Source organism: Hyperolius riggenbachi, chromosome 4, assembly GCF_040937935.1.
Source record: "Hyperolius riggenbachi isolate aHypRig1 chromosome 4, aHypRig1.pri, whole genome shotgun sequence".
Classification (NCBI taxonomy): Eukaryota; Metazoa; Chordata; class Amphibia; order Anura; family Hyperoliidae; genus Hyperolius; species Hyperolius riggenbachi.
In genome coordinates, this window is record NC_090649.1 from 118042525 (window position 1) to 118067664 (window position 25140).

The window sequence follows — 25140 nt, forward strand, 5'->3', positions numbered from 1 at the left end:
CAGTTTAGGCGCCAAAACCTGACCTTTAGGCGCCAAAACCTGACCTTGCCCCAGGCGCAACTTGATCTAGATCCGTCCCTGCTTTGTGGTAAGGTTTGTGACCAGCAATGGTTTTTGGGTAGGACTGCATATGTGCTTGGTAATATGTACTGCGTGAACAAGCTTTTACAGAGAGCACAGAGCTGTTATTATTATGGGCCGGTTCACAAGGACACTTGCATGTCATTTACTGCCGACTGCAGCGCTTGTCATTTAAAGGGGCACTACAGCAAAAAACTGTAAAATTTAAAATATGTGCAAACAAATAAAATTAAGAAGTACATTTCTTCCAGAGTAAAATGAGCCATAAATTACTTTTCTCCTATCTCACTTACAGTAGGCAGTAGAAATCTGACAGAAGTGAAGGTTTTGGACTAGTCCATTTCTTCATAGGGATTCTCAGCAAGTCTTTTCTTCTTTATGAAGATATTCCCTAAAAAGGATTGAAACAATGATGCTGGCCAGCTTCCCTGCTCCCTACACAGTTTTTGGCAGGTGGACAGAGCAACTGCCATTCACTAAGTGCTTTTGAAAATAAATAAATCCCTGAGAATCCCCTATAAAGAGATAGACTAGTCCAAAACCTGTCACTTCTGTCAGATTTCTACAACCTACTGTAAGTAACAGCAACATAGGACACAAGTAATTTATGGCTCATTTTACTCTGAAAAAAATGTACTTCTTATTTGTATATGTTTGCACATATTTTAAATGTTACAGTTTTTCGCTGTAGTGCCCCTTTAAGCACTTCCCATTCAAGTAAATGGGCAGCGCTGATACCGCCACTTCCCACCATTTACCATAATTTGTGCAAACCCTGCATTTTAATCCATATTTTTCCTGTCATTTGTGCCGACCCTGAAAACAACAGGTTTCTTCTAGGGTCATTTACTGCCCCTCCTTCGTGTCCTCCTATGGGTGTGAAAAATGCAGATACTGCTGAAAGCCGCCGAAAGCTGTCAAATGCTCTTCTGCACCCAGAAAGGCATTTGACCGAAACACTGTGGGACACCTGAGTGAACAGGCCCTTAATGGGAAACAAATATCTCTGCTCATCAAAGTTGAACAAAAAATAAATCTGCATGTAAAAATTAAAGAATAAATAAACGTGCTGTCTGAAACCTACTACAGTTTCTGTTTAACAGCTGGCTAAAGAGGTCGGCCATTTTGTGATTATTCATAAAGAGTGAGAGAGATTTCAAAAAGGGCATATAGAACAATACGTAGTTCTTTTTTCACACGTCTGCATAGCCTGTAAAATGCCTCAACGTTCTGTTTGGGCCTCACCCTATAATGTGAGAAAAAGCAAGTAGAATATTTGACATTTAGATACCCAGGGTTGGATTTATATCTCTGTAGCCTTTCGGCACAAAACCAAGTTCCTTGAATGCTGCCCATCATTGTAGAACACCCCAAGCTGTGCCCTTTCACACAGCTGGCATACTGCACAGTTCTGTAAATATTTAATGTGACCTAGCCTGTCACTCACTGTATCAGTGAAGGCCTATTCATGCTTGTCCGTATTTTTGCAGTTTTGCTAAAATGAAATGCATTATGATACAGTAAACACCTGTGTTTTCTCTGTATTCCAAGTGCCAAGTGTGGAATGCAGCTATAAATTATGAAATTATGGACTGTATCTCCTCAGCAGAATGTAATTCTAATTCATTTGTACATAAAAATTCTCCTTAACCAGTTCCCATCTAAAGGTTGTTTTACCTTATGGACCAGAGGATTTTTAAAGTATTTGTTATGTCTGAATTGATTTAGCAGTATTTTATCACTAGGTTAAAGTACCTAAGTGTTAAATATACTAGTGTTAAATATAATATATATGTAGTTTTGTTTAGGAGAACTAGAATTTCTTTGGGTGTTTTTTGTCCGTTCAAATACTTTTCAGGCGTAAGAGCAACACAAATGCTGGAGGTCTAGTGCACAGTAAATACAGAAGCAGTAGAGGGGTGGGATGGATGGAAACAAGCCAGGTGTAAGGATCCCTCCTGTAGCGTATTCTGCCCGTTGCAGTGAAGCTGCAAACGGACAGTTCTGGCTTATCTGCTTGCATTCGGTTTTGCATTTGCAATGGGTCTCGTTGTCATTTGCAATCGCTCGGCAGTTCTGGGCAGCTCAGGATGCTGTCATCATTCCACCAATTGCTTGTGGCAGCTGAGCTGCGGCCAGATAGCCCTGGATTTCCTGCATGCATGTTGTTACATAATACTGCATGTATTTCTTATGGGAGTCCTTTGCATTCACAGCCAGCTAGCAAATGGTAATCAAGCCAGCTCAGGATTGAGTGATTACCATTCAGCTGCGTGGAGAGTTGCATACCTGCATCCATTGGCTGATGCCAGCGTAAAGGTCTGCCTCCCATTTCATACCCCACCCGTCATAGTGGTCAGTACGCTGATCTACTGGGCACCTTGTTACTCTGTATAGTTCTGTTATTGTAGTTCTATGCGACCTTATTACTTGTGCTTTAGCTAGTTCTTGATAAATATATATGCAGACTTGCTAATATATATTTATCTGTTAGTTGAGGCATTTGTTATTTTTCTTATCATTGTGTATTGCCTAGTTCCATGCTTGATGGATGTTCGCTGCATCCGCGGTGGGTCAGTGAAGTCCATTATCCTGATAGCTTGGATTCTGCCATCGCCATGTTGGTGACTGGAAGTATTCCTGCTACTCTAGTTTCTGGGAACGTAACTATAGGCTGCAGTTGCTATTAGTTACGTTCTATCCTGTAGTCTTCCCTGGGTGGATGCTTGCTGGTGACTGTTGTAAGCCAGCTTGCTCTGCTTCTGTGGACGTGACAGTGAGCTGCAGTTGCTACTAGTTACGCTCCAATCTATAGTCCTGTCTTCTACCTGTCTGAATACTTGCTATCGCTAAGGCAGCACAGTGCGAACTAAGGCAGTGCAACATCGCACTGCGCTGCCATTGTGTTTTATTTGTATTGATATCGGAAGCCCAGAGCTGCAGTTGCTCTGGGCAGCCTGTGTAACCTCTCCCATTATCCAGCTCTTAGCCTTGTTGTGCTGGGTGGTCAGAAAGTATGACCCCCCCCAGTAATACATCTGAGTTATGTGGCTGCTCTAGTGGACAATGCATCGGCAGACGGGCCACTCCAAACTGCGCATGAGCGAGCGCCCTCTATCGCGTCATAGCGCATGCGCAGTATGGAGCCGCCTGTCTTCAAGAGGACTCGCCTTCCGAAGACTTCCAGAAGTCCCCGCGGCGGGGGATTTAAACGGGGGAGCTGCCGCTACGACGAAGGCACTGGGAGAGGAGAGGGGAGGCTCATTAGGACACCTTAGGTAAGTAGCTGGCTTTTTTTCAGTAATCGGGAAACATTGGCTTCAAACAGGTTCATCAAAGTTCCTGTTTCCATTTCTTATATTCATTAGTGTGGGGTATGCCCCTTTAATAAAATTCATATACATTTGATACTTAAAGGGAAGGTCCAAGAAGATTATTTTTTTAAATGACATACCTTTTCTTGCAGCTTATGTCCGGCCTCCCTGACCTGTGCAATTAAAATCCCCCATAATGGCTGCATTTGCCTGCGATTCCGGTTCCGACCTCCGAAGTCGGATGTCTTGACCTGGAATGCTGTTGTGCTGGCGCAGGCGCAGTTAAAATTCAAAGACCGTGTGGAACGCAGGCGCAGGAAGATTGCAGAGCATTTGTGTCTTTTTCAAATTTCCACACGTCATGTGACAGGAAATGATGCAGGGAAAGGCCGAACATGACGTGGTCCTGCCCACAGCTAAACAGAATGCGCAGGCGCCGCCCAGGACTCTGAGCCTGCGTGCCACATAGCAGGGCATTTGTAAAGGAAATAACTACACAGAACTACTTCTGGGTCAAGGGAGAATACTGCATCGATTTACTCCCAAACGGAGGGCAGAACAGAGAAAGGTCATTTTTACTGTTCATTTAAACATCTAGGATCTGTCCTTTAAAGAGGAAATCCAGCCTAAACAAACATACTGTGATTAAGTTACATTAGTTATGTTAATTAAAATAGATAGGTAATATAATCTCTTACCCACACTGTTTTAAAAGAACAGGCAAATGTTTGATTTCATGATGGCAGCCATCTTTTTGGTTGAGAGGAGGTGACAGGGAGCATGAGACACAGTTCCAACTGTCCTGAGTCCTGAGTACCTCTCCCAGTTGCTAGGCAATGTGAATATCAACATGGGAAATCCCATCATGCTCTGCACAGCATCAGGGGAAAAAAGACCGGGCTTTTTTTCTTTGATGGGTGGAGCTTAGTTAAACATGCAGTTAAAAATGATGCTTTGGTAAGAAAAACAAAGTTCTGATGCTGTGAAATTGTTAAAGAAACACCAAGCCTTTTCAGTTCTGCTGAGTAGATTTTTAGTCCGAAGGTTCACTTTAAGCTCTGTGTCTGGGTAGATCTTTTTCTTTCTACAATTAGTATGTAAATTTGCCCTACCCATTGTGCAAGTTATCTAACCTTACATATATTTTGGCTTTACAAAGTGTTGTGTAAAAAAAAATGCTTTGTATGTCTGCTTAATGATATGTTGCTACTGCATTTGCGATTTGCGTCTGCAGACAGGCAGCTTTTGTCTTAGCGGTAGCAGCTTGCTGTGTGCATTTACCTAATTGGGCATAATGTATGTCGCTAAACCCTTGGCTGTATTAATTCCTTTGTAACACAGTTTGTCTGTCTTGTCATGTAACAGAGTTCAATCGGCTAATTATCAAAATATTTTCATTTTGTGACAATAAAAAAGGTGCTTGTATTTTGTATAGCTTGCTCTTTAAATAAGGCAGCCAGGCATGTTTAATTCAGTGGAATAATCAACATTCAGCTGGTGGCTGGGATAAGAAGACCCATCTGAATAGAAGCACAGAAAAGGCTGCTGAGGGACTTCTCACAGTATAATTAGGTAGGAGAGCAGTGTAGACACAGTGAATGGGGTGCCATCTACTGGAGCTGCTGCATACTGCAGTGTGTCACTATCAGCGGGAGAGCCCTGCAGGGGAAACTCGTTTCGCTAATCAGTAAAAACAAAATCAGTTCATTAGGTAATTAACAGTAGCTATTAGCAGGTCTTTAACATCTTGTTAGCTCGGTTAAGTTCTCTCCTTATCACATGGCTCACAGCTGTGTTCACAGATCCAGATATGTGTGTGGGTGCACAAGCAGAAGAACACATGGTACTGAGGAGACTCCACTGGCTGCATTTTAAAGAAAGCGATGCTGTGCTATGAAACTATCTAGGTAGGTTATTATTGAGGTGAGAGTCACAATACCTTATTGCACTCATAAGCAGGGACAGATTTTAACTTAATTGTTCCCCACTCCCCCCAGGAAAGTTATTCTTGTGCCACCATGTCTTATATACAAGGCAGTTCTCCCCTTCCATGTGCCGCCACCTCCTATGCAGCAGATCCCTTCTTACATAAACAACCTCATTTCTCTATATGCAACAGCAGTACCAGGGCGGTTTTAGGCATAGGCAAATCAGGCAGATGCCTAGAGTGACAACTGTAGGAGAAGACACTGTCACGGACGAACCATGGTAAAAATGCAATCAATCAGTTTTGTGATCGCTGATTGTGTTTCACATGGCAAAACCTGGAGTCTGTCCTATTCAAGTGGCTGCCAGCTACTATTCTGGGATGACAATGTTTTTTTTTCATTACCTAGCAGTTAGGTTTGCACTCTAGCATGAAAATAATCTTCCTTCAGCAGGCAGCTCACACAGAGGTGTGAACACCAGCTTGAAAAGTACCATTTGGTAATACGCTGCATAAGCAAGCTTTCAGCTCAGCATGGGGCAGACAGAGCAGAAGCAAGAGTTCTGGCAATATTTAATAACTATACTTTCTTATTTTGTCCTTTAAAGAGATACAATTTTTGTGATCTATATGAACCGTATATCATTTTACTGCTAATGTCCGGCTAAGCACTCTCATATTTCATTTAAGAAGCTGACATAAACAGTCACCCAGTTATTAAAATTCTCAGGAAGGGAATGTTGCTATTATTATTTGTGTGCAATGAATGTGGCTCAATATACAAAAAAAGTCACATATTTGGGATTCGAAGATTCCTCCAAAATAAAGCAACACCCCAGCCCAGGGCCTGGCACTGAGTTCCGCCCTCACGAGCTGGGCCCCATATAAGCAAAGGACTGTAATCTGATAGGAGTTCTCCATTTAACACCACATATGAATTGAAGCTAGTAAGAGAACCCATGGCTAGCTTCCCTGAATTCTGCAACAAGGGAACTTTCCTGGATTTCCACACAAAGAACATCTTTCTACCAAAACCTCTAAGTAGTCTTTTTCTTGTTTTTTACCCTTTTATTTTATCTGTGGCTACCGTCTCCATAATTGTTGCTTTTAATAATTTCCTGCATATATGAATTATTTAAATTGCATTTAAATAAAAGACTAAAGGTCATTTTTTTTCAGCTGCATACCTGGTCTGAGCACCGTAGAAAAAAATCCTCGCCTTTCTGAAGATTCGCTACTTGAAGTATAGTATTGTTTCAGCCAGACCAAAGTGTTTTCACAATTTTTAATCACAGGTTTAGAATAGTCAGAGCGGTTTTCCCTTTTCTCGGATAAAATGGATGGTAGCAGACTTATACCTGCATTCACGATATTGGCTTGTCTGTGCATTGAAAGGGATTGGAAGGCATTGAGCAGTCTGGCCACTAGGGGGCATGTGACAGGCACCACAGAACTAGTCTTGGCACACTGTACTTTATGCAGTTTTTTTTTTATAGCCAACTGCTAGTTGTATTAAGAAATGGATGAATTGTATTTTTAACACCCAAATGGGCGTTGCAACTCTGATTGTATTTCCAAGAGTATTCTAATCTATAAAGACCCAGGCTGTATATAAACAGTATGATGTCTGTAAAGTGGGTACATTCCCCTTTCAAACCGTTACTGGAAGGGTTTGTTGTATGTGTTCTGTGAGTTTGGGGCTATGAGATGCATTTGGTCTGGGAATAATTTGTGCATATTTTACAAACTTATTTTCAGAAACATTATTTCTATGTAAACTATCAATTTCTGATTGGAGCCCAGAAAAGTAACTGACGCAGGTTATGACCTTCCTGTTAACTATATTAGGGTAGGGAGACAAAAGCTGCCTTGCCTGGGGTGCCAAAATAGGCAGAAACAGCCGTGAGCAGCACCATTGTGCATAGTCAGTCTCCAGCACAAGTGCAATATGCTCTATGCAGCAGATCTCCTCCTATTTCCAGTGTGCAGTCTTCCTCTGCATGTACAGTCCTCCCCCGGAATGTCTGGCCTTCCTCCAAATGCAACTTTCTACCAATGTGCAGCCTTCCAATAACATACCTAGCCCTTGTCTTCCAGGGGCAGCAGCCCACCTCTTCTGTATGCAGCCCCCACACAGGTGCAGTGATCCCAGTGCCACAGCCTAATTAGGTAGAGTTGTGCAAGAGTTGTGCAATGAATGATCAACGCAGATCCAGAGTACGACGATCCGCTGTGACCATCCCATCAGTTCTCTCCACTTGTTGTAGCGGGCAAGCCATTGCTATCTGTGTCTGAAAAAGTCATGCAGCATGGGATGCGGTGGGGGTGTCTCGGCACCCTGTGAGACAAAAGTATAGGAGACAAAAGCGGGAGCCCAGTAGTGTAATATGTCGGTGTACAAGTAGATAGTAATGAATCAAAATACTGTTCACAAAGGAGGGTTGCAGGGGGCAACCGACCACAGAAAGCAGGTGGAGACCATAAACCTGACTCCACTCGGGGTAGTCCAGCCGGGACTGGATGTGGTCGCTCTCTTGGGAAAAAACGGGGACAGGGGTCCACCGTGGTTGAACACACAGGTGGTCTGTCACCCCCCCTCAGACACAGAGTTTGTGGGGGTAAACTAAGCACAATTTGGGGGAAAGAGGCGCCCTGGTTGAATAAAAGTGTCTAAAAACAGCTTAAAATCACAAAAGGCTATGAGGTAGCTTACCTCAATGACGAAATCTTTGTGTATAACAAAAGATTTTTTATTTAGCACAGGCAACGCGTTTCACGGGTCTGAGCCCGCTTCCTCAGGCCAATAACAGTGCCTACAATGGTAAAAGAGCTCCTCAGTATAGCCATATAAACATAACAACACAATAAGACAATGAGCATTTGTACATTACACAACTTATTAAATCATCATGATAGATATACTTTTGTGATTATATTTTGATTTAGATGTATCATCATTTGTGTTTGATTAGTAGATAGAATATGATGGTAGTAATCTACCCTGTAATAGAATAAAAAAAAAAAATCAAAAATCGATCAATCAATCAATCGATCAATAGAAAACCTAACCAATCAATAACTCAATCAATTAATTAACCAATCGACCAATCTATAAGTGAATCTTTGCCACAGTGGCAAAGATTCACTTATAGATTTAATTGATTGAATTATTGACTTACCTCCCCACAGAAGACAGATTAGAGTACATTGTAGGAACAATCCATTTATTTCTTACTCCAAAAATTGCTGCAACACGTTTTGTGGGTCAGACAGACGCTTCCTCGTGAAAATACAACAGGAGCAACTTTAACCTGCTGGGCGGTCTGGACGAGCTCAGCTCGTCCAGTGCCGCCGGAGCCTGCCGCTCAGGCCCTGCTGGGCCGATTTGGCTCAAATAAAAAGCAGCACACGCAGCCGGCAGTTTGCCAGCCGCTTGTGCTGCCTGATCGCCGCCGCTCTGCGGCGATCCGCCGCGAGCAGCGGCGAAAGAGGGTCCCCCCAGCCGCCTGAGCCCAGCGTAGCCGGAACAAAAAGTTCCGGCCAGCGCTAAGGGCTGGATCGGAGGCGGCTGACGTCAGGACGTCGGCTGACGTCCATGACGTCACTCCGCTCGTCGCTATGGCAACGATGTAAGCAAAACAAGGAAGGCTGCTCATTGCGGCCTTCCTTGTTTATTCTGGGCGCCGGAGGTGATCGGAAGAACGCCTCCGGAGCGCCCTCTAGTGGGCTTTCATGCAGCCAACTTTCAGTTGGCTGCATGAAATAGTTTTTTTTTTATTAAAAAAAAACCCTCCCGCAGCCTACCTGGCGATCTTAATAGAACGCCAGGGTGGTTAAGTACCTCAAGAAGAGGATAGCACAGAGGCGCTGATCCTTTGCCTGTAATACTTTCAGCCATAGACATAAACAACCATGTTTCTGACTGAAATCTGACTGCATTAGCCACATGCTTATTTCAGATGTGTGATTCAGACCTTGCTGCAGCAAAACAGATCAGCAGGACAGCCAGGCAACTGGTATTGATTAGAAAGGAAATAAATATAGCAGCCTCCATATCCTTCTCAGTTCAGTGTGCTTTAACCACTTTGCCTCCCTTGCTATGCTTTTCTACGTCCTTGTTTACAAACACCTGTTATACATAAATCTAAACAAATAATAAACACTTGGCTCTGTTTCTATTTTTAGAACACACAATTCTGTATCTCCATCTTGTGGCCAAAAAGTAAAACCACATCCAAATACCCTATTATTCACCTTACCATAGAAAAATGAAATACATTTTCATTATTTTTAAAAACCCTTGGAGGTCAAGTGGTTAATAATAAACTTTTGTACAGCCTGCTATAGTAAATCATTTTTGTCTTACAGATCTGAACTCTTTTCATCAAACATCCAAATGGATTGATGATGTCAGAACAGAAAGAGGAAGTGATGTTATTATTATGCTTGTTGGAAATAAAACAGACTTGGCGGATAAACGGTAAAAACAAATGACTTGCTCACAAGTAGATATTATTAGGATGTAATGCTATAAATGACTTGAAATATTGTCTGTGCCAACCTAAACGTTTCCCAGCATACCGTTGCTTTCTCTGAAGGTCCTGGTGCAATGTGTTGTGTGTTTGCAATACTGTATATATTCATTAAACGCATCCTTAACAGTTCTTTGAAATAACAACAGATGCCATACTATATATAACGTTTAAATTAACAAGACTGCTTTAATCTCACCTCATCACACATCCTGAAAGCGTATTGGAGGATGCTGGTGTGTAGGAGGATACTGTGATCTTAAAGGGGTTCTGTGGTACTTAGTCTGAAAATCAAACAAGCTGACACTTACCTGGGGCTTCTATCAGCCCCCTGCAGCGGTAATGTCCCATGCCGTCCTCCTCCGATCACCTGTTCCCCGCCACCTGTCCCGGTTTAAAAATCATCTAAACAGACGAATAATGCTTGCTCCCGCGCACGTCATTGGGAGCTAACTACGCATGCGCAGTATGAAGTTTTCTTGTACCGCGCCTGCGCAGTAAGCTTCGATGCTGCACGCTGGAGGGAGCACGCGCGCGGCTGCAGTGTAATCACTCTCGTGGTTACAGTGGGATCGGCGGCGTGGAACAGCGCATCGGAAGAGGACGGTGTGGGACAGATAGAAGCCTCAGGTAAGTGTCAGCTTGTTTGAGTTTTAGAATACCACAGAACCCCTTTAAATTCACCTACTCAGTTCATGTGCTGCACATGCCCGGCTGAAATACTCTCGTTCACGGTGCTGCCTTCAGCATCACGGAAAACAATGGAGAGCACAATGGAAGCCATGGATAGCTCTAAAGGTGGACTTACATCTGTAGACTTGGTTTCCAATCGGTGCCGCCAAGAGCATGCTCGATCGACAATTCAACCAATTTTTGGGCGCAAGTTGGTCACATGTATTGATCAGACATGCTGGAAAATATCGGGCCAACATGCTGGAAAATCTCAGGCCAACATGCTCGATCAGATGTGCAGCGGTAACAGTAATCACTAGATACGAACGGGACATAAAACCCCCAGTTGCTGTTCCCCTAATGTTTTCTGTCCAGTGTCTGTGCAGTAACATGGCCTTCATCATATCAATACAACCTTCCATGTGTCTATATGACAGCCCAATGATGGAGGGCATAAATTAATAAATGACTGTGTTCTTTCTTGTAAATATTCTTTCACACCAAGTCAAATGAGGTTCTTTTTTCAGTTTAGTCTGCAGCCAGCTAGGACTTTTAAAATATCCCATATTGTTCAAATAATAAACCATGGAAACAATACACCGCACTGCTTACTGCAAATGACTAAAATGACTGCACACGCCCATGTGGCTGTGCTGAGAAAACAGAATAGCCTCAATTCACTAAGATCATGCTGGAGATAAGGCAAGAGAAAAGAAAACTTACCTCCACACAGTACGAGTTATCTTATCTCTTCATTCCTTAAAGTTACCTCCTCTGTAGTTAAGTTACCTCCTCTGTAGTTAAGTTACCTCCTCTGTAGTTAATTTACCTCCTCTGTTGTTATTTTCACACGCAGTTAATAAACAGCCTGTCTTTAACTGTGGAGTTATTTTAGGCCGGTTACTCATTGAAAACGTGCAGGAGAACGGCTCCTGCACGCGTTGCGGCGTGTCGTCGAGAATCTGCGGTGCGACGCTGAGTAGCGGCGGTAGTAGTTCATTAACCCAAAAAGGAAACGCCGATTCCCGACGATAAAATGCGCCGGGATGCGTCGTACCGCAACGCATCGAAACGCAGCGTGGGGTGTGAATGGTAAAATGAAAGTCTATGGACTTTCCTTTTACCTTGGTTAATGCAAAGTATAGACTTTGCATTAAAACGCCGAAAAAGGGCTCTGGTGTGAAAGAGCCCTTAAGGATTGAAGAGTTAAGTTAAAGACAGAAGAGTTACCGTAACTTTAGGTTTGCCTGAGGTAAAATGTTTCCTGAATACGACATGCCTCATCACCATGGTGACTACTGTAGAAACGTTATTAAAGACAGGAGATAAGCTTAGTGAATTGAGGCCAATGCAGGGCCGGCGCTACCATAGAGGCAAAGGAGGCAGCTGCCCCAGGGCCCCAGAGCTTGTAGGGGGCCCCCAGTGGCTACAAGAGGAAAAAAAATTTCAAATCGGCCTTATAGTTTTTGAGAAAATCGATTTTAAAGTTTCAAAGGAAAAAAAATACACATTTAAAAACCTGCCGACTTTAATGGTTAATAGCAAATCCACCTTAAATGCTAGAAACCCTAAATTTGCAGGGTATGTTAAGGAGAACATTGGGAATAAGAGGAAAAAACAATTTTTTTTAAAAAGACCTTATAGTTTTTGAGAAAATCGATTTTAAAGTTTCGAAGGAAAAAAGTATACTTTTAAATGCGGTAAATGTCACTTTTAGTAGTAAACCTAACAGTAGTGTAATTTTACATGCATCAAACGAAGCGCAATAAATTTCCTGACGGGGTTTCCAGGGGGTCTATACGCAACCGCAGTGCTTTGGCCAGGGATCGCTATACAGCCGCAATATGGCTGTATGAAGATCCCTGGCATGTTTTCCTATTTTCCCAATTTTTTTTTTATGTTTAGAGTGTGGGAATTTTTTTTTTTTTTAAATTATGTGGGGTCCCCCCCTCCTGAAACTTTTTAACCCCTTGTCCCCCATGCAGGCTGGGATAGCCAGAATGTGGAGCCCCGACAGATTGGGACTTCACACCCTGACTATACCAGCTGCAAAAAAGGTCCCCTAATGCCGATTTTTGTTCCGGGGTATATGTTGGGGGGGCCCCCCAGGTTTATTTTGCCCTGGGACCCCATTGTTGCTTAAACCGGCCCTGGGCCAATGTCTTCAAAGTTGGTAGAAGCGGCACTCAAAAGTCTGGATGTCGTGAAGTGTACCACGGATCGGACCTGTGCACCGACAGGTTCTATATCCAAACTCCACAATAGATCCAGCAACATATTATAAAAATGCTCTTTATTGTATGAAAATCGCTGGATCCCCAAATGATATTTACACGAGGCTGGGCCTATAGCATTGCTGCTTTAGCCACGCCGAACTCAGGCAATACACAGTGCATCCCTGCCTCGTCTGGGGAAGCTAATTTTAGATGGGGGAGACCTGGGGGGGGGGGGGGGGGGGAGGGGGCTGTCAGTCGCTTGTCCCAAAATCTGCCTCCGCTACGACTTGACCAACCCGCGCGATCTGTAGTTTCCTTTAGCATGTCAGCCCTCACTCCACTTCCCTTCTTCTCTCATTGGGCCACCACTTTGTCTGCTTCCTCTCTCTCTAGCCCAGGCATGGGCAAACTTGGCCCTCCAGCTGTTAAGGAACTACAAGTCCCACAATGCATTTGCCTTTATGAGCTATGACTGTGGCTGCCAGACTCCTGCAATGCATTGTGGGACGTGTAGTTCCTTAACAGCTGGAGGGCCAAGTTTGCCCATGCCTGCTCTAGCCTCTATTTCTTAGGACTGGTTCACCTCTATGCCCCATTTCTGTCATTGTTCTCTTGCTTTCCCCCACCTCTCCCTTTCTGCCCCCTCTTTGCCCCCATCTCACTGTCTCTCCTCCACCAGTTTTTCTGTTTTGTCTCTCCCCATCTCTCTCCCTCCTGTTGGCTTTCACCTTTCATAGGCCTTAAAAATCTTTCCTTGCAACTAATTTTTTCACATGCTGGACCTATGTCCAAATGAGCCCTTTTTTGTTTTCTCTATGTAATGAATGTAAATTTCCTAATGTTTTCCATTAGGAAAACGTAATTGAACAAGGCAGCCTTTCGCCTCACCTTGCCAGACTTGTAACTTATGTTTTTTTATAGGTTTCAGTTGCTGTCCAGGCTGCAATAATCACATGATGTGTGAGATCCAATGAACATGCCAATGTTAGAATGTAGTCATGGATCTAATTTATTAAATCAATTGATGCTTCCGTGGTAACAGGCAAATGCTGGTTTCTCTCAGGGTGCCTATAAAAAGGTTTGATTTTCCTGGAAAGTATATTAGCCTGAGGAGTCTGCGTCTTTTCTGCTGTCCTGGGTCATGTGTGTGCGCGTTCTGTCTCCATAACCGGTTTACAGATCGGGGAACTGTCTGCCTATTCTTGGGATTAGGATGGATAGATCGTCCTCATGCATTACTTAATGTTGCTAAATAGCAGAAAGTGTTCAGGAGAGCAATACACATTTCTTTTATCCATACTTGTCTTATTTCATGTAATGTTAAGGCCTTTTGCATTGTACTGGTACAGCAGTACTCTTCCCCGCTTAGTGCAGACCCGGACAGCCAATGCTATACACTCCAATCTGAATTGCCTGAAGAAGTGGGGTCACGCCCTCGAAACGTGTTGTATATTTGTGGAGTGTATAAATAAATCGTTTGTTGCTTTACTTGAAAAAGTACTCTTTTCAGTGTCCTTTGGAGTGGCTAGGTTTCCACCTCTACTACCACATGCATTTTTTTAAACTTGTATCATATTGTTTTGTTCTTTTGGTGCCTCTGTTCACCTACATCTACATGCTAGGTTCTTGTCCTTCTTCTTGACCAAATTTTCTCTAGGTCTCAGCTGGATAGCATACTGTTGTCTATTACTGTGGCCTTTGATGTGGGATTTTGGCCTTTGACGAAAGTTCAAATCTCATCTCAAGCCAGTATGTAAAACTGTAAGGAGTCTTTGAACAAGGCTCCCTATTGATCCTGGTCATCCGTGGAGCGCACTCTGGCTGCAGCCACTGTAACGCTTTGAGTCCTCCAGGAAAAAAGCACAATATAAATGTTCTGTGTTTTGTCTTGTCTAGTGGATAGACAGAGCTTTAGAGTTTTTATTTCTTTACATTACAAGGTTTCCCACTCAATACACTGTTATCTGCAGCTTGATCAGTGTTGGAAAACTGTTGAATGAAAATTAACAGGTCTATCACTAGGAATTTAAGGGTGTAAGCTGGGTAAAAACCCTTCCCGTTGCATCCATTTATATACTCCAGGCATAGATTCCAATGAGAATTGTTTCAATTATGTAACATTTGATTTACAAATACGTATTTAGAAGACAGCTTGATGTAAGTTGACTACTCCCTCAGTTTTCTATACATGTGATTTTGAAATTGAAACCTGTGCTGGATTGAAAATCCCACAAGCAGAACCTCTCAGGCAACTGTGCTGCATGTTTGGAACTTGTGCCACAAAGCAACACAAGCTTCTTTTCAATGCCTTGCTATGTGCTATCAAGCTGACTAAGTGGTGAGTGTGTCATAACAGACACGAAAAGAAACGTGCAAAGCTGGCAGGTCATTGAGAGCATATTAGCTGCTTTCCGAAGATTGGCTATGTTTACAATGAAATCACGTTTTTGCGTATGTGTTTTTGGCCACTGGACTGTGCAGTTTAATGTGAACCAGAGACAAAGCACCCTCATGTATTTCAATATATATATCAGTGGGAACATTAGAGAAAACACCTACCCTGCTCTCTGTTTCATCCTTCACTGCTCAGCATCAGCCTAGATAAAATCACTGACTGAGCCCTCAGTCTGGCTTTGCTCAGGAATCATTATAGCTTAGTCTGTCTTTTCTGATGTCTTTTCAAGCCCAAGCCTGCCCCCTTGTGGCTCTGTTTTCCTGTTCTGTAAATTTACAGCATCACAGAGAGTTGTAATGAGATGGGAGGAGCTGCTAATGTAAGGGTATATTGAAAAACTTTTATCGATATTTGTTATTCATTAGAGGTTTTTAGAAATGGTGATTTCATTTTGCACAAAGCCCACTAAATAATATGCTTTTATGATGAACTGTGTTTTGCATGGAGTTTTAGTAACACCCCCCCCCCCCATAAAAAACGGCACACCAGAGCAGCAAAAATACCAGGTATAGTATTTCTTTTGTAAAATATATCGGGGGGGATATGTTTATTTTGTGCCAAAACGTTCATCTCTGATTTCCTTTAACCACAAATATGTAAATGGTACAGAAAAAAGCAGCATAGTGCACATTTTGTTTGAGTACAGTACACGAAAACTAATTACATGTGAATTGTAAAAAAATGTGGAAATCAACCCTGCCTTTAACTGTACCAAGCTATGAAATTGGATTGGTAAACTTTGAACCAAAGAGCTGATCTGATTGGCTTATAAGTACAGCAAGGAATTTCCCTTTGCATTGCAAAACTTACCCAATTGTCTGTGGATTCACACATTTGGGGTCTGCGAGAGGCTGGATGTTATGGGCATTTGTTGTTTTTACAATAATGTAATATGTTGAATTGAATTGACACAATCATTCGTACCTCTGGTAAAACATAAAAAAGAATGACATTAGATTAGTTAGAATGCCCCAGCACATTATGATAGTAATAAATCTCTCTGAAGCCCCATTTCAGCTGAGCACATAGCTCCACCCCAGCAGAGTTGCGTCACATAGCTCCACCCCAGCTGAGTTGCGGGACACATAGCTCCACCCTACCCAAGTTGCGGGAAACATAGCTCCACCCCAGCTGAGTTGCGGCACATAACTCCACCCCAGCCGAGTTGCGGCACATAGCTCCACACCAGCCGAGTTGCGGCAAATAGCTCCACCCCAGCCGAGTTGCGGCAAATAGCTCCACCCCAGCCGAGTTGCGGCACATAGCTCCACCCCAGCCGAGTTGCGGCACATAGCTCAACCCCAGCCGAGTTGTGGCACATAGCTCCACCCCAGCCGAGTTGTGGCACATAGCTCCACCCCAGCCGAGTTGCGGCACATAGCTCCACCCCAGCCGAGTTGCGGCACATAGCTCAACCCCAGCCGAGTTGCGGCACATAGCTCCACCCCAGCCGAGTTGTGGCACATAGCTCCACCCCAGCCGAGTTGCGGCACATAGCTCCACCCCAGCCGAGTTGCGGCACATAGCTCAACCCCAGCCGAGTTGCGGCACTTAGCTCCACCACAGCCGATTTGCGGAACATAGCTCAACTCATCAATGAAAAAGGCCTCTGCAGAATCGCATATGCGTTTTCCACTATGTGCTATGGGAAATGCAGGTGCGATTCTGCCTAGGCAGTTCCTACCCTTAGAATGCCTTTTTAGCAAACCTATCTAACGCTAATGAACACTTAATTTTTCCCTCTTCAGGCAGATCACCATAGAAGAAGGGGAGCAGCGGGCAAAGGAACTCAACGTCATGTTTATTGAAACTAGTGCCAAAACTGGATATAATGTCAAACAGGTAAGAAGACATGATTGCTGCTGATTCTGGAAAAAATGCAGAGCAGTTCTGTAGTGCAAACACAGTATGTAAAAAAGTGGCCTAACCATCATTTACAGAAACAACATATGAAAGGATCACACCCAAGCCTGTTCACACCACAGGGGTGGTACAGAATGGCACTTACTTCTCTGCCCCACCTCTTAGGGCCCGTTTCCACTGTCGCGGAAACGGGCGCGAATCCGCAGAGTTTCCCCGCAGGCAAATCGCGCAGGGAAACTCTGCCATAGGGGATAACGGCGCCGCCGGCCGAATCTCTTGCAGTAGCGATTCAGCCGGAACCCCCTACAGAATTCGCGGCGGAGGCTGCGATTCCCATAGCCATGCATGGTACGGCTCATGGGATTCGCATGCGATCCCACCTACCCGCTCAGTGCCGGCGTGCGTCTACGAGACGCACGCCGCTCTAGTGGAAACGAGGTCTTACAGGACAACTGAAGTGAGAGTGATATGGAGGCTGACATATTTATTTCCTTTAGAAAGAAACGCCAAGGCAGCTTTGCCGAGGAGGGGGTTTAGTTTCTAAATAGAAAGAAGCTCCCTGCGCTACTCTGCGTAGCTGCATTAGGCAGCTAAAGGGCATATGCCGTTACAAGACGCCCTGGCAAACATTATCTGACTCGAGATAATGCGAGCAGGGCTGCTAATAGGTTAAGACATATCCTTACATGACGTAATGTAAACGATGGAGTGCATGGACTGATGGAAATCCCAGGGAAGTACCTCCTGCCCATTACAGAGTACATCACTGAATGGGGGACAGCGCTATGCATATGACCCTGTCGGCGCACTCTGCCGCAAGTTCATATGATTGACATTTTTTTCACTTCAGTGGGATGCGGCAGGGGCATCGCATCCCCACCGCAATGCAAAAAACATATATAAAACCAGCATTAAAAGGACATAAATATGGCAGCCTCCATGCCCCTCTCACTTCAGTTGTCCTTTAAGCCATGTTTAAGTTAGGACAATATTGAAAGTTCTACTGATGAATTTGTCTTTCTTATGGGCATGAAATCACGACTCACAACTGCTTTCCCTTCCAGTTATTCCGCCGAGTGGCTTCTGCCCTGCCTGGCATGGAGTGTACAGAGGAGAAGAGCAAGGATGGCAGTATCCTTTACTACAGCCATTTCTTCACATGCATTTGTGCTTACAAATACAGTTGTGTGCATATGATTGGGCATCTCAGTGTAAATTACATATTTAGCTAATTTTGTAAATGGTTGGTGTAAAGTGGTAAGTAGGGATGGTCAATAAGATGCAAATAATTTCAAGTTACAGCATTATGCAAATTTTGTATGCAAATTTATGCAGCTTGAAAATGAACCAATCAAATCCTGCGGAGGTAAAATTCAATTGGTTCATTTTCAAGCTGCATGAATTTGCATACATTTGCATAATCCTGCATCAACTTGAAATGATTTGCATTTTATAGCCCATCCCTAATAGTACGCTGCTATTGTGGGAATCAGGGTGTTGATTGACATTTGTGAATGTCAATACTGTACACAGTTCCTTTTCGATTGGATTAGGCAATGTGATTTTTCTACATGTGAAAAACTGAAAACATGCACTACTTTATTACATGCTGCATTCTAATACTCAGTGACAATCATTGCTACTGTAATAAAAAAAAGACCAGATGAAGGCGTGGTCATACGCTGAAACTGGTAGTGACGTCAGACGGCATTCTGGGCGCCGTTCCCGCCATAGAGATGTTCTCCTCTTGGTTCCCATCATACTACCAACCCTGGCCAGGTTGAGCTAGTTTGAGGAGACCTGCTGGAGGCTGTTGAAGGCGCTTGTCATAACGCTTAATAGTAAGTGTGATTTTAAAGCGATTTATCAGAATCAGAATCAGTTTATTCGCCAAGTGCAACAAACATCGCACCCGGAATTTTTTGTGGAACACACGCCCTAGAAAATTTGTTATACAAACAGATCGAAAAAACAGTACAAACAGATCGAGAAGACAGTACAAACAAATCAAAAAACAATGCGATAGATACAGTATAGTTTAGGGGGCAGAGAGATTTCACCATAACAAACATTTACTAACAAGGTTACAACATGATATGATATAGGCAGCAGTGCAAGATATCATATGGAACAATTGGAGCGCTCTCTTCCCCCCTTCTTGTTTTTGTACAGTTATTGGCACCACCCAGTATTCTGAGAGCAGCACAGAGCGTGCATTTGTGTACATATATATTTAAAGGGCCATTACTGGTGTGCAGAGTGCAAGTTAGTTCTACATTGTCTTTTGTAATAAAAAAGAACCTGCTTTTAAAACACACCTGACTCGTAGCAAAGTTATGGTACCTAAAGGAAGCACAGAAGTATGCTCATGCTGGATCCACATACGTATCTCTGTGCGATGTCTGGTCCTCTGCAGGTTTCCCCAGCCCCATAATCACTAATGTAATGAAAAATTTGACATTAGCCAAAAGTCAATTTTTTCAAGGAGTGATCATATGTCTGCTTCCATGAAAGCAGGAAGTAGATACACTACAGATTTACTGTAGGATTCTATCAGCTGTAACAAAGAAATGTTTTTCTTTAAAGGTTTTTAAGCTGTTGCTTATCTTTTAGAGCAGAGAGGAAGTTTAGGGCCGTTTTGATGCTGTGCGATGCACCAGAAGCATCCAATCTCATGCAAAGTCTGTTACCACAGGACGTCCATGGAGATATAGCAGCGTCGGAAGAAATTCAAGTCAATGGTGACACAAGTTTTTTTTTTTTTTTAAATGTTGAGGGGTGATGATGCGGTGCCACCATATGGCAACAGAACAGTCAGAACACCTTCCTCCCAATACTCACTCAAGCCCCAGGAAGTGAGCAGTAGAGAACTGTTTTTGTAAAGGGTTGTTTGCTGCCAAGTTCCTTATTAATACATTGGAATGCTGATGCCTATAAGTGACAACATTTGCGAAGCAGCAGCATTATTGTACCGCACCGCAATCGTACGCATCCAGTGTAAATTCAGCCTTAAATGCAGAGAAGCACACATACTGTAACAGAAAAGAATTTGTGACAGAAATTGTTTGCATTTCCTAACGACACAAGTGCCTAAAACACAGGTAAGGGCCAGTGCACACCAAAAACCGCTAGCGGATCTGCAAACGCTAGCGGTTTTAGAAGAGGTTTTTCAGAGCGATTCTAGGCATGTTTACAGAGATTTTCTAAACATGCCTAGCATTTTTGGAGCGTTTTTGTATAGCAGATTTCATATATTGTTACAGTAAGGCTGTAACTGAACAACTACTGTAACAAGACGCTTGGAAAACCGCTCTGATCTAGTGTTTTTTTTTAGAGCAGTTTTCCACTTTCCTATACTTAGCATTGAGGCAGAAATGCCTCAGAAATGATCAAAAGTGCTGCAGGACCCAAGTTTGCGTGTCGGGAAAAAACAAATCGCTCTGGTGTGCACCATCTCATTGAAATATGTTAGCCAAGCGTTTTTCTACCCCCAAGCGTTTTAAAAAACGATCAGAACCGCTCTTGGTGTGCACCAGCCCCGAGTCAGAGAACTAATGACCATTCCAAGACAGTTTGTTTCAAGTAGCTGATGGTGGCTTTCTAGGTAGTAAAACATTATTGTATTGTAGAAGGCATCCCTTTTTCAATTCCAGCTTCTTGGCCAACTTCAGGGACTCTTTCCCACCCTGTCAGGTTCACTGCATTGTAACACAGCGGACTCAGATATGCAACACGTATACACGTAGTCCTCGGTTAACGAACGAGATAGGGACTGTAGGTTCGTTCTTAACCTGAAACATTGTGCCATCTCTGTCCCCTGCACCTCATCTGTGCCCCCCTGTGCCTCCAGTGTCCCCCTCTGCCCTTTGTACCTGTTTATGTTTTTTTAAAATTGATTTTCTCAAAAACTACAAGTCCAATGTGAAAAAAAAATGTAGGGCTTGTTCCCATGGAAACAGAGAATCCATGCCATTCGTATCAGTAGGTCGTTCGTAAGTCGGGGACTACCTGTATAACATATCCATGCATGAAAGCAGCGCGAGCGCCTGCTTCCTGTCAATTCACGGCAGGGGGCTCCGTGAATAGCCTGCGGGCCGCCGATCGCGACTCGCAGGCTAAATGTAAACACAAGCGGAAATAATCCGATTTGTGTACATTTGTACAACGCTGCTAACAGTAGCAGCGTTGTACTAGGTCAGCGATCCCCGGCCAATCAGCGGCCGGGGATCGCTGTCACATGACAGGCAGGAGCCTGTTAGAGGCTAGACAGGACAGATCCATTCCTGTGCAGCCTCCGATCTCCGGGGAAGGGAGGGAGGGGGAATCCTGCGGTGGAGGGGGCTTTGAGGTGCCCCCGCCAGCCACACGCAGGCAGGAGCGATCAGACCCCCCCAGCACATCATTCCCCTAGTGGGGAAAAAAGGGGGGCGATCTGGTCGCTCTGCCTGGTGTTTGATCTGTGCTGGGGGCTGTAGAGCCCACCCAGCACAGATCAGCGAAATCAGTGCTGGTCCTTAAGGGGGGGGGGGGGGGGGGGGGGGGTAAAGGCTGGGTTATCAAGTGGTTAAAATAAACACGATGTACTTATAAATAATATTACATACTAACTGCACAGTCCGCTCTTCTCAGAAGCCATTTTCTTCACACAACACTACCTTCCAGTTCTGACAAGATCCGATCTGAAATATATCGGTTGCTGTCAGCTGGACTGAAAGGCCAACTGATGAGTAAGGTAATGTCCATGTTTCCCTTTTGCTCAAGTGAGTGATATTATAGTATAACAGTGTGCTGACCAGGAAGTTGTTATGGGGTAATGGCCATTTTCAAAATGGAAAACGGAGAGGTCCATTGATCACAGTGGACAAATGGGACACAGGAGAGGAGAAAGAGAGTAAGGAGTAGACTACACAGGAGGTAAGTATGACCTGTGTATATTTAATTTCACTTGTAATTTTCAGTTCAGGTTTGCTTTAAGCAATTCACTTTTAATAATTTAAATGAGATCTTTCACATTATGTGCACATTTTTTTTGAAACTATAAACTCTTAAACCCCCCAAATCTTTGAGAGGGCTTCACCTGTGGTTTGACTAAAATTAGTCTACGATAACGGAGGGTTTGGTGGTCTTTAGCAATTTATTATCATCATTCACCTATAATTCGTTCTCACTACAATGTTCTTCATCTTATGTTGTATTCAGAACAGCCCATCTTCTACATGTATCTTCCTTAACCGGTCACCCTGCACTCCAGTGATTGACATAAAACTTGACAAACCTCAAGAACCGCAAGTAGCTGATGCTGGCTGCTCCTGCTAATACGCAGCACATGACAGGTGAGCTGCCAGAGGCTGCAGGCTTAGCTCTAAGATACTTCCTATTGGTTAGCCTGGGAAACAAACATTTGGAAACCACATCCAGAGAATGTCAAGATCCTCCACTGCTCCTGACTTCTCCCACCTCCCCGGAGACCTTGTTTGCTTTTTGTCTTCTTTTCCTTTGGCTCTTGTGTTAGTCTCGAGTCTTCTACTCTCTCTTCTACCAGAGTCCTCCCACAACTGTTATTCATTGCACTTTTTATTCCACTCTGTCTCTTCTTTCTGCCCCTTCTGTGCTCACACCCCCTGATCCTTATATATGCACCTTGTCAAATACATGTACAGGATCACCCCCCTACTACTACTACCGAGTGTCTAGCCGTAGATCATTAGTGCAGATCACTGAGTGGTTTAATCTATGCCAATTGGTAAAAGCCAAGAATATTCCAAATGGATTTGATTTAAATATGCACATCTCACCAAGTTGACTCCTAACTTTATTTATACAATTTTAGATAAAAAACAAACACTTTCTCTTGCCCTACATAACACACGCCCCTCATAGCACCCCCCGCCTCCCAACACACCTCAGAAGAGAAAGGAAATCCTGACTCTAAATGCTGTTAACTTTTTTTTATTTTCACTTTTTGTTGTAATATATGTATAATTGTACTTTATTAAAATTGCCAAAAACTATGTGACACAACATGAGCGTGTGTTTTCATGAGTCCTGTCTAAACAGTGGACATTGGAGAAGAGCAAGCTAACACAACTATCTGACCTGGATCCTCCAGGCTCCAACAGCTGCAGAACACGGGAAAGCCGAAGGGCCTGAGTATACTTGTGCGCTTGTGTGCATTCTTCAGCAAAATATCAATGTTACAGACCCTGGGCTAGCTCACAACATTTGCTATACTTTACGTAATTGCCTCCAAAATGCTGTAGGATCCACATTTGCATTTGGGAAGAAAAAAAAAAAAAAAATCACATTGCTCTGGTGTGACCTAGCCCATAGAAAGACATTAGCCAAGTACTTTTCTAAATGCTGGCACTTTTCAAAGCTCTCAAAAGCGCTTTTAGGCAGGGAGGTGGAGTTGGAGTCGAGGAGTCTGAGTAATTTTTGGGTACCTGGAGTCAGGAGGGGAAAAAAATGCACCGACTCCTAATAAACTTAAACTGTAATTAAAATGGAAAATATTATAAAATGTTCTATTTCTCAGATAAGTCATAAATAATTTATATATACAGTAATAGCTCTGTAATAGTGCTGCTTCAATAAAGCAGTTCCCGTATTTTTAAAGTCTGATATACATATCTGATTGTGACTGTATATATGCTGTGTACACAGGAATCTCTTATATATACTAAATAACATCTATGCTGTAAGTATAAAGCCTCATGTGTAGCTGTGTCACTAATAGAGATTGTCAATGAGATGGAAATAATTCTGCGCTGATGCTGGTTTATGCACATTTATGCACTCCCTTTGCTCATGAAATCAAATAATTTGATATGTTGTTAAAATTTGGTTTGACGACTATGAATTAAAGGGTACCCGAGACGGATGAAAAGAAAAGTTTTATACATGCCTGGGGCTTCCTCCAGCCCCCTTCAGGCCAATCAGTCCCTCGCTGTCCTCCTCCGCCACCTGGATCTTCTGCTATGAGTCCCGGTAATTCAGCCAGTCAGCGCAGTCCAGTCATTTGCCGGCATACATATGAAAACGGCGCCAGGAGACTTGGGCGCAGGATACAGCTGTTATATGGCTGATCCTGCTTCTGCAAAAGTCCGGGCCATGTTAATTACTATTCCCACTCCAGGCCGCCATGGATAGTGGGGGAATGATATAATTTGGCTTCCAGCGATTGCTGGAGGCCGAATTATTGTGTTTTTTTAAGCAATTTCGTCTCCGTCTTCTGATGGCGCCGACGTTACTCACTGAGCGCCGCTATAGACTGATTCTCATTATAGTGTAGTAAGGTCTAGTATGCTCCCGGCGGCGGAGTGTGTGCATGCGCACTATGCCTAATTGGCTCAAGTACCTGGACTCATAGCAGAAGATCCAGGTGGCAGAGGACAGCAGCGAGGGACTGATTAGCCTGAAGGGGGCTGGAGGAAGCCCCAGGTATTAGGCCTGAAAGATAAATCGAATTTAAATTGAAATCGTGATCACCAAGCTTACAATTTTGGAATCATCAAAGTGGCAATTTCTGCAATGACGTTATTTCCACATGAGGGAAGTTTGAAGAAGTGGCTTCAAACTTCCCCCAAATCTCAGCGCGTGCAGCCCGCAGCATCGGCAGTGGTGGACATACCTTCTGACAGAAGTCAAACGCTTTCCATCCTCTCTCGCCGCCTGCCAGCTCTTGCGCACGGCATACTTCCTGGTCATGTGACATACAGGAAGTATGCTGTGCATTAGACCCTGCAGGAGGCTAAGTGGATAGACAGGCATCGCCGGACTCGTGCTGGAAGGTATGCCCGGCACAGCGAGAGAGAGAGAGCTTGATTTGAAGGAAATCGTAAATCGAATCAAAATCGTGATTTTGGACAGAGATCACTGAATTCAATTTTTTCCGAAATCGTTCAGGCCTACCAGGTATGTAAAAAACTATAATTTCACCTGTCTCAGGTTTACTTTGTTAAACAGTAGTACTATACTCTACATATGCACTCTCCACAGAGCTGCAGGGAATCTACTGAGAATATTGTGCACATTGAACACAGAGGTGTTATCACCCATAAACCTGGTTCAGATTGTACAT

General features: G+C 43.6%; 1 protein-coding gene across 1 annotated transcript in view; it reads left to right on the forward strand.

Moving 5' to 3' along the window:
• Positions 1–23081, forward strand: part of RAB6B (RAB6B, member RAS oncogene family) — an 86503-nt gene extending 63422 nt beyond the window's left edge. The window contains exons 5-8 of the mRNA XM_068280427.1: positions 9691–9802; positions 16946–17039; positions 18125–18191; positions 22312–23081. Of these exons, the coding sequence (XP_068136528.1) occupies positions 9691–9802; positions 16946–17039; positions 18125–18191; positions 22312–22376 (338 nt within the window). The 3' untranslated portion in view covers positions 22377–23081. The remainder of the gene's footprint in view (positions 1–9690; positions 9803–16945; positions 17040–18124; positions 18192–22311) is intronic.
• The last annotated feature ends 2059 nt before the right edge of the window (positions 23082–25140 follow it).